Here is an 18,617-nt window from a genome sequence, read left to right as displayed (position 1 = left end):
TCAGAGGGGCATTCGTGCCACCCTCTGCAGAAACTGCTGTGTCACCATGCAAATACTTAATTTAAAAAATAGTGTTTCCAAGCCACAGTCTGGCATTGTTGTGTTGGATATCTGCTCTGTTACAAGGCTGTAAGTGCTGCATCACTGAGAATATTCCACTCGTGGATTTGTTTCCAAGCAAACAAAGTCATGCACACAATGCAAAATCAATGTGACCTGTCTTGAGAACAAAGCAAATGAGCCATGTGGTGTTTGAAGTCCTCAGCAGACACTCCAATAGTAACATAAACTAATGCACTCGCTTATTGTTGCTTTGAGTGGAAGATAAATTCATTGCCACTTTTGCTAGAATTCAAAACATGTTCTAAACTCCCACGTTTGTTTGCTGTGAAGTAACCTCTCAGACTGAACTCGTGTCTCAATATTAGTATTATATATACTGTTGATATTATTAGTCTGTTATTAACAAAGACTGACATGATTACATGCAACAGTTTGTGAAGTACAAAAGGCAGGCTGGTCATTTTCTTTCTGCTTTTTGCTGCATCATGTCTCTGGTCTCCCACCTTCAGCGTTGTAATAACCAGCTGTAGCTTTAAAAGTTCATTTTTTATTGGTACACTACCTGTTCATGTTAACCTTTTTGTGGTATGTGATATGTGAACAACAGCTGTAACGGCACCCTGAAAACAAGTGGCTCTTTAAGGTTCTTATATTGCTGAGTCACTGGGATGTCACCGTGCCTCACAAACACACCCTCAGTGATGCAATATGCTTTTTCCCATTGAGCTTAAGTTTCAGTCAATAGTACATAACATAGGACAGTTTAACTCATTTTTATAGGTATGATTACGATGTTTTTGTTTTGATTGAAGACAAATCCCTTAAAAATGCTATTGTGTGACCGATTAATGGCTCAGAAATTTTTTTTAAAAAGCAGTTGTTCTTGTTCAGATCACTCCCTGTGATGTCAATCAGAGGGTGGGGTGGCCTGACCACTAACTCTTAAGAGCAGCTGAATCCAGTGATAACCGCTGCACACACTGGGATCTAGTGGAATATCAAAGTGAATTTGAAACTTCTGTCCTGCAACATGAGACAGGTATACAGTATCTAAAGACATATAAATAATTAAGAGTAGAAGATGTAATGAAAAAACAAGGAATTGGTTTAAATAACTGGCCTCCAGCGGGGTCCTTGGACTAAAGCAAATGGAAGGAACCTGTGAGGTAGTCCAACAGTTTGACAACAATGTTACACTTTTTTTGGGAACTGGAACTCAAGCGTGTGTGTAAAGCAGCTATTTTCTGAAGCTTCTGCTTTAACTGTAGGCTATTTCATAAGACTATCCACATGACGTGAAGCACGGATGATGTGTGCAGATCTGTATGCTCAGATTTAAAACGGCAGGTGAGGGTGGTTTGTGTTAAAATAATGTTTTAAAAAAAGAGCTTTTCTTCCTTCCCTCCAGTTAGGCAAACATGTGTTATCAAAGGTTCAATGAGCACTACATTACAATAGTGCCGCTAAAGCAGCAGCTAAGATATCACTTAAGATAAAAACAAAAAAGATGTGCACTTCTGTGTTTCTTTTGCTGAATAACTACAGATGTCGCCCTTCTTTTGCTTCTCCAGTTGTGTTTCAGAGCTGTAATTGCGAGTTATGTAACATGCACAGTTCAAATAATTAGTAAAATATAAAGAAGAGTTATTTCTTAAATGAGCGTTCATTTCATATTTATGTGGCATTTCCTGGAAGGATAAGTGATCCTGTTTGTGTACTAAAGTCGGTTTTTCAAGTACTACGTGATAGCGCCATATGCGGTGTAGAGAGACCACGACTTTTAGATAACTTCCCTTTGACATAAGACGATTTCCCTCATGGTTATTGCACATATGCTGCCTGATAGGTAAGCCACACCTACTTATCTAGTCAAGCTGGACTATGAGATTACACTTTTGTCAAACCCATTCAAAAACGGAGAAGGAAATCCAGCATGGATGGACAACTTGTAACAGTGGGACTGTTGAGTGTGAGAAGAATCTGGCATGGAAAGTTTTCATTGGTCGCCTAAAGCAAAGAGCCCGCCCGAACATTAACGACATGAAACGCGAGTGGTCCATATTAATACAACCACGCCCTCGGTCGTTACGTCACATGGGCGCTGGAACTCCAGTAGTGATGATGTTGTGGTTATCCATGCCGCCGTTACCTCTCTTGAGTGTTGTCTGGTAAGGGAGAGCTTCTGGTAGAGCTCCCCACGCATGGAGTTGTGCTCGGACCGTGTGGTGGCAACGCTGGATATGTCGCAGAACAAAAGCAAAGACGAGGAGCCTTTCAACAGTGACGGGGACTACGAGAGCTTGCCACCTCATGTCTCCGTGACGACCCACATGACAGCGGGAGCAGTGGCTGGCATACTGGAGCACACAGTGATGTACCCCGTGGACTCTGTCAAGGTAACTCACCGCGAAGCACAAGTTCACACTTGCTTCGCCGCCACAGATCATTCACCAACAAGCTCCAGAGCAGCGCTAACTGTCCCGACTGTCTACCATAGCTCGCTAACGAGCGCTAGCTATAAAATCTCCGGGCTGCCCATCCTCGGTTAGCCTTGGTGTTAGCCTTCGTGGTACGAGCTGGCTGAACAAACTAGTTTCACAGGCTCGTATGAAGTAAATCAGAGTAAAGAAATATGATAGTTAAACCAATCAAGTACAAACAGTTTCGTTTCTTTTTTTCTTTTCTTTTCTTTTCTTTTTTTTTTTTTGCTTCCTGCTCGATACAACGATTAACTTGCTAACATGTGAAGCTTCCTCAACGCCCGGTGTAACCTTAATTCATAAGAGGCACATATTAGCAAGGTTAAAGCAAAGTTCAGAATCACGGTTTTATTTTCAGCCAGTGAAGCAAGTTAGGTATTCCCACAGTCGTTGTAGGCAAAGTAAAGGTCAGGTCTGAAGTGTGGTTACATCACATATCAGACTTTTTCCAATATTTAAGGCAAGATTTATAAACACCTTTCTGTAAGTTATTACTCTGTAGTGCACTTAAAAGCACACTTGTGGTCCCACACACCCTGCTGTTCAGACAGAACATTTTAACACAGCGTGTGATCTTGGTTTCTCACATTATTACAGGCATCACCATCTATTAGCACAGGAAGAAAATAATGAACACAATATACATTTCATACAGCAGTTACACTCCATTAGAATGAGAAAGCCCATGTTTGATCTTGACTGCTATTTATATAATACTACTACTACTAATAATAATACTAATACCAATAATAACTAGTAATGACAAATGGCAAGCCAAGAACATTTTATTTGCCTTTTATTTTTTAGCTTTGTGTAAAACTGATCTAGTGTAGGCAAAAGGTGAACGTGAAGCAATAAAGGATTAAATTACTGACTCTTTGGAACAATAATGAGTACAGATTATTTAGTTTCATCTAAACACAATGACAGTAAGTCATGAGTAGGAATGACTGGATTTTTAATTGTCTAACCTGTTTTGGTTGTACACTTGATAGTTACCAGACAAGTTTATAAAGAGAGGAAAGTCATTTCTCCCTCCCATTAATGCCATGTTGAAACTAACACCTAAAGGTAAGTGTTCAGTAACATAATGAAATGAGGGTCCAGTTTTGTTAAAAAAAACTTGCATCTGTAAAGTAAATAGTAAACTGGGCGGTTTAGGTGTGGTGAACTTTGTTCCTTTCATTCCTCTCTAAATCCTGCTCACCAGTTATTTTCTAACAGAGTGGCATTGTATTGATGGTGCTTTATTTTGTAGTGCTGCAGTCTCCTAACAATAATTTTGATTCGGCACAGACAGCTTGATTAGCATAATCCATAAAAGACACTCGATCCTCTTTCCCCACAGTGTGATAGTCTTGACATATTTCCACACTGACCTGTAGGCCCTTTGTTGCACAAGCCTTGTTGCTGCTTCCTCTTGACTTTTCAAAGTTTTCATAAGCGCAAAGAGCTGTGGATGCACTTGCTCGGTCCAGGCTTTATACAGTTTTGAAATTTTCCATTTTAACCCATTTACGTTTTCCACATTACACAAAAAAGACAGATGAGATTTTAAGAGATTGGATTCAGAGCACACTGTACTTTATTTCTAGTTAACAAACTCAAATTAGGAAGCTGTGTGGTATGTTTCACATAGGTTTTGAAATGCGAGTTGCAGAATGACCGACTTGGTGTTATTTTGAATTTCAAGCCTGGCGAATCAGGCTGACAATCCACTCACTGTATGTTTCAGTCTTCCAGTAAAACATGAGACTCATCTGGGAATCAGGGAGGGGCTTCTGTTACTGCTAGGAGGGGTGTCTTATCTTTGTTGCACACATTCGGAATCAGCCTCACACAGCAAAGGGTGTGTGTGTGTGCAGTTGCGTTTCTCAAGTGTTGATTAGTAAACGGCCACAGAATCACAACAGACAAAGCTAAACTAAAAGACAGGACAGTGTAAGCCATCAATGGTCATGTTTTCTTTCAGCACATCATAAAGGCCGCATCGATATTTGCTTCTGGGGATTGTTGTATTACATCAGCTGACCATAGTAAAAGATATATATAAGACCATGAACCACCTATTTTTTTTATTTATTTATTTTTTTACTAGTACCTGAAAACACCATTATAATATAATCTGCTTTAAAAAATCATCTCCACTGTTGGACAGTTTTTGCATTTAGTCTCATTTTGAGTTCATAGCTGCAGATCTTTCTTATCCATACATTTTACACCATGGGCCACATGCAGCCCACTTTGATCTTAAGTGGGTGAGACCAGTGAAACTCCACTTTGTGTCAGTGTAAAGACATTTAACTAAACATGTAATCCCTGATGTCTTTATATCAGTGCAGTTTCATCAAAATTTGTATTTTTTTAATGTGATATATATGTAAAATAAGTGAAAAACATCTGTTTTAATACTTTCCTGTAGTCATAATAATGTACTTTTATTTCTATGGTAGAACATTTCTGTAGTAAATGTAGTAGATACTTGAAAAACTGAGGTCTTTATCAATTGAAAAAGTTGTAAAACTTAAGAAAATACAGTAAAATGTACAACACACACACACAAACACACACTTCTTAAAGCCATCCAGTGGGCCAGATTGGAGTCTTTGCCAGGCCAATTATGACCTCCAGACCTTATGTTTGACAACCCTGCTTTTTAAGCTTCTTACTACACAGGCACTGAGTGTGATGCATTATTAGTATTGGAAGGTTAAATAGTGTTATTCCCCAGTTTTCATTTCACAGTTTCAATTCTAAATACAAATTCCCGGGCTGGTTTAAAATCCCTTATTTATAATGTTTCCTAACATGATGCTGAACCTTAGTCAGTTAATTTCCAGAATTGATCTCTTGGATTTGGTTACAGCAGAAAAGAGTTATGTGTTGCACTTCAGATGTTTTTATCATGTATTCAAAAAGTTACCACAAAAATCTAAAACATTTGCTGCTTGTGGTTATTGTGTACCCAGCATTATTTAATGTTCAGAAGAAGTTGGGGGTTTAAAACAAGACCAATTAAATTACCTCGCAGTTCCTCTCCTGATGGTGTGTGACTAACCATTCATATCAGTTCCTCTGTTTTAAGCAGACAGTTTTGTCTTCTTGTGTGTAAATGCAGTGGAACAAGCTTAAACGTAAATTGCACTGCCAAGTTTTATATGCCCAAAGTTCCCAAATCTGTGTCCTGCAGAAATGTAATTGATATTTTATTGTCAACCCAAAGGAAGGAAACACAGGGGAACATGCTGAGGAAGATAGACTTGGCCTATCTCCTGAGCCAGCCCTAGATCGCCCCGCAAATACAAACATGCTTTGTGTTGTCCAGAGAACTTGGCATGATGGAGTAAAACAAAGAGCTGCCACAGCCTCCTACGCCAGCCTGGGAGAGATAGAAATCACTCAGACTCAGGCTGTGACACTGCCAGGAGCACTTACTGTCAGAAAAATATAACACTTACAAGGACAAATATGCCCAATAGCAATGATTTGGCTTATATCAGGTGCTGATTTTAAGGCCACACTTGTGCGTTCATACCAAGACCTCAGTTGGATAATGTAACTGTTGTGCTGGAATAAATGATAAGCGATCTTTATTATTTTCTTCAGACAAGGATGCAGAGCCTGCAACCGGACCCAAATGCACAGTACAAGAGTGTGTACGAGGCTCTGAAAAGGATCATCCGGACTGAGGGGATCTTCAGGCCGCTGAGAGGTCTCAACATCACTATGATTGGAGCGGGGCCTGCCCATGCACTCTACTTTGCCTGCTACGAACGAATGAAACGCTCACTGAGCGACGTCATTCAGAGCGGCGGCAACAGCCATTTAGCCAATGGTACGAGTTTCTGCATCTCAACACAAACCACTTGACTATCTACACTGACTGCTTTTACCGTAGACTAAGCATCACAAGACTTGGAGGAGCTGAGTTAGGAGAAGTCATATCCTGTTTACAGTGGCTGGGACAAATCCCAATCGCAAACACGAGAAATCCAAACAGCGTGTGTTATGATTGGGATATGCCATTTAAGCCAGTGTCTTTTTTTAGTAAGAATGGTAATCCAGCACAGCCTTTACTAAAATGCCAAAAATAAGGGTGATATTAGTCATAAACTAATATGGGGATGTCTTCTTTTTATTACTGCTTCAGATATTTGACGTGTCAACGTGTGTTTGTTTGAATAGGTGTGGCTGGTAGTGTGGCAACTGTTCTTCACGATGCAGTCATGAATCCAGCTGAAGGTAAGAACTGAGAACATTTCCTAACAAGGTACTTCTTTGCCTTTTAACAGTGTTGGTATTTTGTCCTTTGTCACTAATCCTTCTAATAAGAGTTATCTGTGTATGAATGCACTTTTTCCCTCTGTCCCGCTCAGCTTAGCTGTTGTACAAAGTGCACCTGAAAATTTACTTTAGCAAATGCACTGAATGAATTTTAATACGCAGATTAAAGTAGTGTGTGCTTTTTATTTCTCTCTAAGTAAAGTTTTCTCAGACTTGCACCGCATTCCTGCTTAAAATTAGAGCTCTTAAAAAAAAGAAGGGCTAATAAATCACTTTATGGTTGTTGTTGTTTTTTTACCTTTTTTATCAGAGATATTGTGTGCAAAGCATGAAATTATATAGAATACATGCAATCAAACACACTAACACCCTTCCTGTTTCCAGTGATAAAGCAGAGGATGCAAATGTACAACTCTCCGTATCGAGGACTTTGGGACTGCATCCGAACTGTAACATATACTGAAGGCGTTGGAGCCTTCTACCGCAGCTACAGCACACAACTGACCATGAACATCCCCTTCCAGGCTGTTCACTTTATCACCTACGAACTGATGCAGGAGCAGTTAAACCCTCACAGACATTACCACCCCGGTAGCCACATATTGTCAGGCGCAGCAGCAGGAGCCGTTTCCGCAGCAATTACTACTCCGCTCGATGTCTGCAAAACACTGCTCAACACACAAGAGAACATAGCGCTCAGCTCCATGAATGTCAGCGGTCACTTGACCGGTATGGCGAACGCTTTCAGGACGGTGTACCAGCTCGGTGGTCTGTCAGCCTTCTTCAAAGGGGTCCAAGCTCGGGTTATATACCAGATGCCCTCCACCGCCATCGCCTGGTCGGTGTATGAATTCTTTAAGTACTTCCTGACAAAGCAGCAGCTGCCTCAGGAGCATGAGGCGGGACCTCGCCCTCTCTAACAGAAAATGCGTTTGAGCAGCACACAGGTGGGCTGATGACAGAAAACTCCGACATGAAGGTGTAAGAGGTCTTGGTTTTTTTCCACATGCTGCTGATGAAATAACATGAGTCATTTTCGCACAAGGAAGAATGGTGGGGGTGTGGCAGAGAGAGAAACACTCCTAACAGTGTGTTATTTTTCAGTTAATAATGTTCCACAACCATGATATGCAACAAAGATCACTATATATATATATATATATATATATATATATATATATATATATATATATATATATATATATATATGGATGGATGGATACTTGTAGAAGAGGTGATATTGTTCTTCCTCCAGTCCACAAACTCACCAACCCCAGCTTTTCCAAACTCTCCCATGTTGTTTGTTCTTTCTGTTTCTTAATATTGGAACTCTATATTTATTTTCTTAACATGTGTGTATGTGGGTGCGTTTGCACAGAACCATCACAGCACATTCTTTATTTGCACGTCTCTGCTGATGGGACAGCTACACGTTCCAAGTGCCTTATAAGCATATAAAACCCTGCTTAACCCTTTTTCCTTTTCTGTTCTCGACATAGGAAATCTTCCCATATTTACATTTTCTTTGGTCCAAGTTGCATCATGAAAAGCACACAATTCTGTTAGAATGAATTATGAATGAATACAGGCTCTTTGTATTGGCATCAGTCACATCTGTTAAACGCACACATAAATCTGCATCAATTCTCCTGATTGTTTTGGGGTTTTTTGTATTTTTTTTTTTTTTTTTAATTAAATACTAAATACTTTCTTCCTGCCCCCTGAGAGATCCCGTTTCTCTCTCGGCATGAAGGTGTGTAGGCCGTAGCGGTCCAGCTTTTTGCCTGCACAGAACTGCAGTGCATCTGAATCACGCACAATTTAAAGATCGTTCGCTGTTACTGAAGACAGGCAGCTTGTTTATGTGTATTCAAAACACGAATACACAGCGGTGACTATTTCCGAGAAGCCTCTCTGTTAGCCTGGTGTGATGTTCAGCTTTCGTGTGAATCGTGCTGACCGTGAAGATTAAAGCTGTACATTGTATGTAAAATGCTTTTTTATTTTTATCTTCGGCTTTAGCCGAACACGCACACCCCCTGTGATGCAAAGTGCAACGTGATGACTTGACGTCAGACGTACACTTTGTTACCATGAGGTCAGTAAAAACTTGATCGCATCAGTAAGGGTAAGCAGGCATTGTTATTTCTTTTATTTTCACTCATCCTGTTGTAGTTACACGTTTCCTGTGTGCTCTCTGCTCTTTTCAGCCTATTGTCATTTTGCCAGACCTTGATGTTATCCAGAAAGCAGTCAGATGTATTTATTTTGAATTAAGGAGGATATTTTTCTTACTCTGGAAAAGTTTGACGCATTCTCGTTGATCTCGCAGCCCCTTCAGCCACCGATTCCTCACATTTGTACAGTCGGGTAAATGATACTAAACCAAAGACAACCTATGCATTCTACTTTTAATCTGCACGATGTTGCGTGCCTGCCTGCGGTGGATTTTTATTCCACTTTTTGCGATGTAGTTTTCACTCAGTAGTGTTAAGATTTACAGTCACATCTTCAAGTTTGGAGCTCAGTGATGTTCTGAGCAAACGCCATTGGACTTTTATTTTTTGTTGTTGTTCTTTTGAATGTCATAAAAAAAAGTTTGAATTAATCTTGAAAAACTACAGTGCAACCTAATTTTTTACATAGTGATATGGTTGACTTGGAATAGACTACATAAACTATTCATATTGAATTGTTTTCACATGGATGGATAACATGTTTCAATATAAAAGTAGATTGATGTTTCAGTCTGTTGCACACATTGTGTCTTTTTTTTATTTTATTATTATTTTTTTTAGTTGGATCCGCTGAGGAAAGTCTCAGATTTTGAGGTATCTGTTAACAACTGAGATATAAAAGTAGTGTCAAAAGTATTTTGAAACAGAAAAGCTGATGTTCTATGTGGGGATTTGAATAATGTAAATATTTTTATGATCTTTACACGCAAAAGTGAGTGTCATCTCCAGTGACAGGAATGCTTGAAAGTTTGACCCTGCAAATACAAAATGATTGTGATAATGCTGCTACAGTATGCAACACTGGAGCTGAAATAAACATGTAAGTGAGAAATGGCGCCCTTTTGTGTTTGATTTTTCTGGAGTATTTGTGTTGGGAATGAGTGTTGCAGATTGGGGAAGATGTTTGTTCTGTTTCATAGAACAACAGCAAAAGGTTTTATAGTGGAGTTTGATTTAAAGTAGCATATTTTACAGTCCTGATATATCATAGTTCTATTTGAAAAGCAAACACGGCGAAAAACCTTTTTACTACTGTTTGTGTGAACCAGCCCTTTAACTTGTAAGAGTAATACAGTTTCGGTAGAGGGCGCTGTTACATAAAGGTTGACATAACAGGCACGCCAATCAGTGATGTTGACTTGCTGTCAAAGTGTTGGTATCTCTTATTTAATAGTTACAAGGAAGATTACTTATTATTATTATTATTATTATTGTAGAGCATTAAAATAGCAGTAAGGGGCTGACAGCTCACACAGGAAACACGGGATCTAGTTTTCAGGCAGTTACTGCAAAAGATTGTCATCCAAATAATAATATTTAAACAAAAAAGTCATATGCTTACATTTAAATTACATTACTTTTGAGCCTTTACTTTTGTTGAATTAAAGCTGAAATTTTACACTGATTATTTGATCTTAAGTTCCTACACTGGTTTACAAAGGCAACATTTTTGTTTTTTTAATTGTCCTTGTAGAGTACTTCCTGATCTAACTGTATATCAACAGTGCTTTAAAAATGGTCTAGAGCAGAGGCTTTACAAATGTCCTTCATATTTTAGAACTGGTAAGATTTGCTGTGGCATCAGTTTGGTCAGTTAAATGACTAAAAAATCAGTCCCAAAAACTTAAAGTAGTCCTGTTCTTAAAAATTGAACAGTGAAAACGCAATGCTGTGAAAGCCTACTCCCTCTCTCTTTGTTTCCCTCTCTTACATATTTCAAATCAAACAAATTTTAATATTAGACAAAGATAACCCAAGTAAATACAAAATGCAGTTTTTATATACTTTTTTATTTATTAAGGGGGAAAAAAATATGCAAACCTACCTGACTCTTTGCGAAAAAGTCACTATTTTTTGAAAAGCTAAGTTCACTTGCCACACACAGGCCTGATTAATGGCAGACATGCTTAACCAAGAAAACACTTAAATAAAAGCTGTCTGACAAAGTAAAGCAGGCTAAAAGACCTCAAAAAGCAACACATTATGACACAGCTGAGAAACAAATTTGACATCTATCAGTCTGGAAAGGATTATAAAACTATTTCTAGTTTCTGCAGTGAACCACAGTGAGAGCCATTATACAGAAATGGAGAAAGCTTGGAAAAGCAGTGAACCAAAATTACTCCAAGAGCACATCAACACCTCATCCAGGAGGTCACAAAAGTACCCAGAGCAACATTAAAGAATCACATTCTTCACGTCTCAGTTAACGTCAGAGTTCATGATTGAACAATAAGAGAGAGACCGAGCATGGTACTCATCCATGGGTACCATGATGAAAACCACTGCTGTCCCAAAAGAACACAAAGGCTCGTCTCACATTTACCAAAAAACATCTTGACAATCCCCAAGACATCTGGGAAAATATTCTGTGAACTGACAAGAAAAAATTAAGTATGAGTTCTGCTACATCTGGTTTAATGCTGACAGCATTTCATAAAAACAACATCATACCAACAGTCAAACACGGTGGTGATAGTGTGACTGTGGCTGCTTTGCTGCTTCGATCCTTTCTATGTGGACTTTGCATTCTTCCCCCGTCTGTGTGGGTTCACCCCAAGCACTCCACATTCCTCCCACAGTCCAAAGACATGCACTTAGTGGGGTTAGGTAAATTCATTATTATAAATTGCCCATAGGTGTGAATGTGAATAGTATCTCTCTGTGTTGAAAATTAAAGGATGGATCTGAACCATTCAAGTGTGACAAACGTGCAAAAGAAAAAGTAATCAGGAAGGAGTGGGGCAAATACTTCTCACATTATTGTTTTCTACACAAGAATTAAGATTTCATACAATAGTGTGCACTAAGTTCACAAACACAATCTGAGTTTACAGAAACCATTTTACCAAGCTGTTTATATAAGGACCTGTAACGCTCTAAGAGCTTGAAAAAGAAGGCCACTGGAAGTCTCTCTGATGACAGATGAAATGTCTTCAAAAAACTTAAATAAGTCCAGTCCACTTCTTTTTAACCTTCTAAGACTACCATGACCTGATAACTGAGAACCTACACGGTCAACCTGAAATGCCTGCTTCTCAAACTAAAGGCTTTGATGTACAGTTGCTCTCTGTGGCCTCCCCCTTCTGCTGTGGTTAGAGCCAATTTGTGCTATTTACATAATAGCACAAAAACATTTTAGGAAACTCAGGAAAAAAATCCAAAAAAGGTGGCAGGTACCATGAGGTTTAGAGTCGGGGGTTAGGATGTAACCGTGGCTAGGTTTAAGGTTACTAGGGTACAGTTAGGGTTATGGGGTTAGATTGAGGAGATAGAGCCCGTCGCACCCGAAGGAGGAACAGGAAGTGCACGGGGCATCAACCCCGCATCCTTTTCCAAATTGAGGTCAGTCCCTAGGTAAGAATGAATGTCTTTTATTTTCAGTGTTGTCCTTTTTTGTGTCCGAGAATTCCCAGGGTTATGGGGTTAGAGTCAGGGTTTAGTGCATTGTGTGATGTTGTTTCCATATTGCAACTATGTGACTGGTATACTTTCAATGTTGAACTTGGATCAGTATTAATTATGATGATTGTATCTGTTTTGATGTCCACAAAGGCTGATGGACCAGACACTCCTGTAGTGGCTTCTTTAATCAGCAAAACAAATTTAAGTCACGCTAGCATCAGTGGAAACTTCCATTAAGTAACTCAGTGTGCCACTGGACAAGGGGAGCGATTGTTTTTGATTGTTTTATTGGCCTTAATCACCGACTGTCATTAAGAACACCGATGATTGACTGAGTGTTTTTATTATTTTTAAATGAAAACAGGGAATTTGTAGTGACCCCAAACATTTGAGCATCAGTGTACTTAATTTCTTTTCATTGACCTCATGTTGGTTCCACTAATCTTCTTGGTAATTCTATTATTTTATTTCCAGCATTGGTGCAAAGGTGAATATGATATTTCAGATGTGTGTCCTGCCCATGATTCCCTGTTTGCTGACAAAAAAATAAATCAGATTTTTTTGAGATGCAGGCAGCGCGGAGCTTTCTTCCAAACCAGCGTGCTGCAGGACACGTACACTTCTGCTGTAACCCTGAAGTGTTTAGTTTTCGCCCTTCTCCACATACAGGTTGTTTATCTGAACAACACAATGAAAGCCCCCCTCACCCACGTCTTCTGTCCTCATTATAGTTTTCTCTAATCACCTTAATCTGCCGTAAACTGTCTCACTACTTTATATCTTTATCTCAAAGTACACTGGGGGGGGGAAAAGTCTCTTCTCCCTCAGCATGCCTATCTCCTCCCACATCCTTTCTCTCTGTCACACACGACACGTACTTAGGCACAATCGATGTCAGCCATCGGATAAGTTGGATGCTGTTATGTATCTGCTGATGAGGAAAGAAAGGCAGCTGTTCTACAGGGTCCGTAACATGAGGGATCCAGTTACACTATTCAAGGAAGTTTATGAGTGTTCCCATGAGAAGATCAGGGCTGTTTTAAACGTCCTTATCAAGTCCAACAAATTTGTAAGACAGTCACGGCATATTGGAGCACTGACAAAGGCTGTCTTTGTGGTCAGGGTTGGTTTTCTCCCCATCTGTTAAGAAGATCTGCTTGTTTTTCAAAGCATCATTGGCCACCGTGAAGAGAAAGGCTCTGCGACCGTGCTTTTTAATGCGTATTGCAATCAGACCTCTGAAAGATAAAGTTATTGCCTTATACCTGTTTATTCCCCAAAAAACCCAACAACAAAAACAGCTCGAATAGAGGAAAAACAGATAAGAGAGTGATGTTTTCAACTACTCTCTGTTTTCATCATGTGCTTGCCAAATCCAGTTAATCCAGGTAGGCTGCAGACAGGCACTTACCAAACCTGAAGAACAAAAGAGAAAGAAAAACACAAGATGATATAGTTGTTTTTTAAGCCTTGTGTGTTTGTGAATCAATGTACCATGTCTCTTCAAGCCTGCGGAAGTGCAGGTATCACAATGGCAAGTATAATAATGGCTCTCCCAACCCTACACCCTTCAACAGGCTCCCTTATCTGATGAGCATGAACATATACACTGAGAGCCGCTGAAAGACACAGAGAGTTGCTGAGAGATACAGTCAGAGTTTCAAATGCCGTCAAAACAGATGCTATCTGCCCCTCTTCATGTCTAATTACCTGTTTACTCTGAGGGCCTATGAATAGTGAACAGCACGGCCGCTGGCATCGCTGATAAGGAGTCACTTTAGTTTGAGGAAATATTTAGACATCAAGATTGAGGAATGATTTCATTTCTCCAGCTTCTATACCGGCATGAGAAACTGTGTGCTTTTTCCTAAGCTGACACTCCAATACCTTATAACTCCCCGTACAGGTTTAACCTCATGACCGACGAGCGAGGCTTTCATTTAGAAGAATGATCGACAATTAAAACACAGAAGTGGGCAAAAAAAAAAAATGCCCGCAGTTGTGTTTTTAGCATTTGTTGCCCTGTGGGGTTTGCATAAGGGCATGCGCTGCACAAAGTCAGACAGATTAGCAGTGTGAAAGAGCTGAAATATCCTATCACCTCCATCAGACCTGTGCTCACACTTCAGTTATGTTACTACAAACATGCCCTTCTTAAATATGTAAAGCCCTAAATCCTTTGTGTCATCTTATCAGCACCGTCCCGAGTCAGACCAGCATGCCATCCTGAAGGAAGCTATAGTTGCTTCTTAGTTTTCAGCGCTGTTCCTCAGCTTTTGTATAAATAAGACAAGTCAAAAACAGCCTCGGCTGCAAGGGGCTGTACACGTTATACAAAATATACACAATAGATAACAGTCGCTAAATCAACAATAAGTACACAACAAATATCTAATTGTGCAAGAAAGAGTGTGTTTGCGTAATCAAAGCCAGGATAGGATGCTCAACTAGACTCAAACAGGATTTTTAAGGGTTTTTAAAATAATTGAGGGACTGGGCACCACTGAAAAGACTCCATCACCTCTGCTTTTAAGCCTGGATCCAGGGGTAACCAAACCAGTGTAAGGAAGTCAGTATAGATTTAGATGCATTTACTATGACGTAAAATCTCCCCGATGGTGAGTTAAATCTTTAAAATTGAATTCAACATTAAAGTGGCTATTATATTCTATAATTGCTTTTGAGTTGGTCATTCTTTCCCAACACTGAAACACAGTATAAAGAGGAGCAGAAGTGAAATCAGTTGCACAGATGATAAAAAATCTCTGAAGTTTTGAATATTACAGACTAAAAAAACACGTTACTATTAGCAACTTTAGAAAGAGAAAAAAGGTCCACACCCACATGCCACAGTTTTTTTTATCAGTTACTAACAATATTAAAAACATCTCCAAGTGTTCCTTAAATAAAACTCAGTACAGTGTCATCAACAAGCTGTTGATTTGTTCACTTCCCTAATAAGTAAAACTCCCTCATAGGATTTTACTTAGTTTGTCATCATAATTTTTACATTGTTCACTGAGCTGTCTGGTTCTGGACCCCACGGGAGATTGTCACATTTGCTTTTCAACCAATCAAAGGACTGAGATACCATCTATCTCCACATGGGTCAGCCACAGAAGCTCATATGGAGTAAATTCATTGTCTTTGTTTGTTTTTTGTAGCCATGGACTAATTCGTTATCAAGTTTGGTTCTGTTTGGGTCAGTCCACAATCACTCTCAGCTGACTGGGATAGTGCGGTGTAAGTCTCGCTGCAACGTTAGACCTGTTTCCGAATTTTGTCTTTGTTTTTTGTATGTGCACAGCATGTTTAAACTTGGTGTTTGGTGAACTTGAGGTTATCAAGCATTGGGATTTCGTGGTTGTAAATTTGCAAGCCAGAACATAGCAGTTGTTGTTTAGATGCTTGATTAAAAACTCTTTAGGGTTTGGGGGATATGTAAGTGAAGCACAGCATTACTCAGTGGGAAGGAAATGATATGAAGAACATTCATAAAGGAAACTTTGACCTCATTTACTGAGAGGGAAAAAAGAGCTCATGAGAAGTCCAGGTGATAACACACCTGCAGAACACTCTGCCACCGAAATGCTTCATAGCCGCAGTGCAGCTGGTGTGAGTGTAAGTCTCACTTTATAAACTAACAAGACGTCAGTCAGTTTGAAAAATCGTGCTGCCAGACTTCTTAAAATTTTTATTTGTACAATCCAGGTGCTTAGAAAAATATGTTGATTTGTAGTATGTGTTACATGCATGAGTGTACAGGGCTATGATTACACCAAAGCTTCCAAAAAGGGGTCACAAAATGTGCCCAGATCTAAAGTCTACATCACATTTTGTGTGTTATCCTCACTTATTGTTATACATCATACAGAACATACCTTAAGAAACACGTTCTGTTACTTTTTTATCTACCAACTGCCAGGTATACTCACAATCACCATGGCATGCAGGAGGTGAGCCACATGACAGCTTTACCTCCTCATGCCCCACTTTCAAGAAAGCAAAGCTGACAACTGCTGATTGAACTCGATGCCTTATGGAGCTCCGTTTATCTCTGATTTAAACAAAGATGCCTCTTGGCCAGCCTTCATATTTGTATTTATGTCAGCATGTCTAAGCATCTGGAATGCGTGATGTCAGCTGACTCTCTTACTGTTTCGTTTCCTCTCGTTTTCCGTGTGGTGCTGTCTCTAGAAAGAGCAGTTTATCTTCCTGCAATCAGGGCATCAGCTCCTTGAAGAAATCGGGTCTCATTCTTTCGCCTTCATTGACACCAACTGCAATTTTATCACAGTTTAACTTCATTCAAATGCTCGAAATTTTAAAGCACTCTTAACAAAGGTTAAATGTATAAGCATTAATTTATTAATAATTTATTAATCAACAATGTCACAAGTTGGCTGTGCAAATCCATGTCATATCCATACAGCAAGATTTGTATGATAGCACATTTTCATGAGCGAAATCACTCCACAAGATGGATAAAGTCAACACATGAGCAAACACCATGTTCCAAATCTGACAAAGAATCAGCTGTGACAGTAAACATAGATTTTAGAAGCTTGTAGATGATAAACTTTAGGGTTATACATTTATTTTCACCATAACACTGGGCCCCAGGGGCCACTGTAGTCCCACAGGTAGGGTCTGTATTGGTAGGCTTTGTAGAAGGAAGTAATCAGTGATGATCTGACCAAATCCTCTTTCAGACCCAGTCCTTCTGCATTGTACAAATCCTTACAAAACTCTGATGTCTGCTGCTTCCGCTTCGTTTTGTACCTCCTGTTCTGAAACCAGATTTTCACCTGGGTCTCAGTTAGTCTTAAGGTTCTGGCCAGCTGAGCTCTCTCTGGGGCCGACAGGTATTTCTGGTGATTAAATTTCTTCTCCAGTTCGAGCACTTGGAGGTGTGTAAACGCAGCTCTGGAGCGCTTCTGCTTTCCGGGGGAGGGCAAAGTTGACTCTGAGGAGCTGGGGCATGATGTGTTCAGAGATTCTGTGAAGCACAGATGAGATCCAGTCATTAAACAGGTAAACTGGTTTACAGCAGGCTTTGTGAACTGGTTTGTGATCATTGTAAGATAAACAGCTGCCATTACAAATAAAATTTTAAAGCAAGTCTTTTGTTGTTACACTGCACCATTCTGCACATTCTTCATAGTAAACAACACACATCAAACTGATTTGGTCACTTTATCTAAGCGCAGTAAACCTGCTGTTGAAAGCCTGCAGACGCTCACCTGTCTGTAATCCAAAGGCTGTTTCCTGAAGACAGAGCTGTGGTGAAAACTTTCCTGATTCTTCATTCCACTGCGAACATCTTTCCTCCTTCTGCGAGCAGCATTTATCATTGAATCGCGCACTGTCTTTGTTGGAGAGGATGTCCTCGATGAGGAAGGAAGTCAGAGGTTTGGCCGAGTCAGACATTTCCAGCCAGTAATAAAAAAAAATCCGAGGACTCTCGGTGCATCAGAGGCGCAGTGGGAGAAGTGGCTGAAGCACTGTGAGTCCTCACACACTTACACAGTCTGAATTTATACAATAGCAGGGGCGGGCTCAGATTGCACTGACGCGTTAAGGAGACGGGACGGCTAAAGTTTACTTCTACTTTCACTAACTTTCATTCAAGTTTCCAGCTCTGCTGCAATGTATCAAGTCCATAAAAATACTGAAACATTCAAAAGGAAGTACTGATCCTTTTTTTTTTATTTTAGAAGTGATCTGTATAGAGAAAGATTTTAAAACTTTAGACTGATTGTAAAAAGATGAATTTATATATTTATAGCTGTCCTTATGCATGCTTTTATGTTTAAATGAAAAACAGTCTGATGTGGTTCTACTTATACACATGTGCAGAAAGGTGTCGAATATGTGATCTAAACTCAAACAAAATGATTAGAAACTCATTTCTGTACAAGAAAATATAATGGGTGCATGTTGGCAATGTACTTTTTTAGCTATGATCTATTCCTAACAGAGAGAACTGAGTGACATCCAAAATTAGCTAATAAACTAGTATCAGAAAAGCAAGCAGTGCATGTTCACAAAGTGTGTTTAGTCTTTCTGTGGAGGAAGTTTGAGTCCACAAGGAGGGACGGAGCTACCTGCTCCAGACACACTAAAAAGTCTCGAATTTGAGCCCTCC

General features: G+C 39.6%; 2 protein-coding genes across 2 annotated transcripts; one reads left to right on the top strand and one right to left on the bottom strand.

The window, feature by feature from the left end:
• Window positions 1–1,839: 1,839 nt before the first annotated feature.
• slc25a37 (solute carrier family 25 member 37) lies at window positions 1,840–8,007 on the top strand. The gene is made up of 4 exons (XM_086313930.1): window positions 1,840–2,459; window positions 6,150–6,378; window positions 6,729–6,785; window positions 7,212–8,007. Exons 1-4 carry the CDS (start codon window positions 2,265–2,267, stop codon window positions 7,745–7,747), a joined length of 1,017 nt encoding a protein of 338 aa, XP_086170056.1. The 5' UTR covers window positions 1,840–2,264; the 3' UTR covers window positions 7,748–8,007.
• An 8,749-nt stretch (window positions 8,008–16,756) lies between these two features.
• nkx3-1 (NK3 homeobox 1) lies at window positions 16,757–17,960 on the bottom strand. Its single transcript, XM_086312879.1, has 2 exons — window positions 17,713–17,960; window positions 16,757–17,468 (listed from the first exon to the last, which is right to left on the bottom strand). Exons 1-2 carry the CDS (start codon window positions 17,897–17,899, stop codon window positions 17,071–17,073), a joined length of 585 nt encoding a protein of 194 aa, XP_086169005.1. The 5' UTR covers window positions 17,900–17,960; the 3' UTR covers window positions 16,757–17,070.
• Window positions 17,961–18,617: the final 657 nt, after the last annotated feature.

This window comes from Aulonocara sp. 'chitande type north' Nkhata Bay, linkage group LG12 (assembly GCF_057382095.1).
Source record: "Aulonocara sp. 'chitande type north' Nkhata Bay isolate Kocher_YH1m ecotype deep benthic linkage group LG12, A_spYH_male_GT1.1, whole genome shotgun sequence".
Taxonomy (NCBI): domain Eukaryota; kingdom Metazoa; phylum Chordata; class Actinopteri; order Cichliformes; family Cichlidae; genus Aulonocara; species Aulonocara sp. 'chitande type north' Nkhata Bay.
The sequence above is the reverse complement of the archived record's forward strand: the minus strand, read 5'-3'. Positions and strand labels throughout refer to the sequence as shown.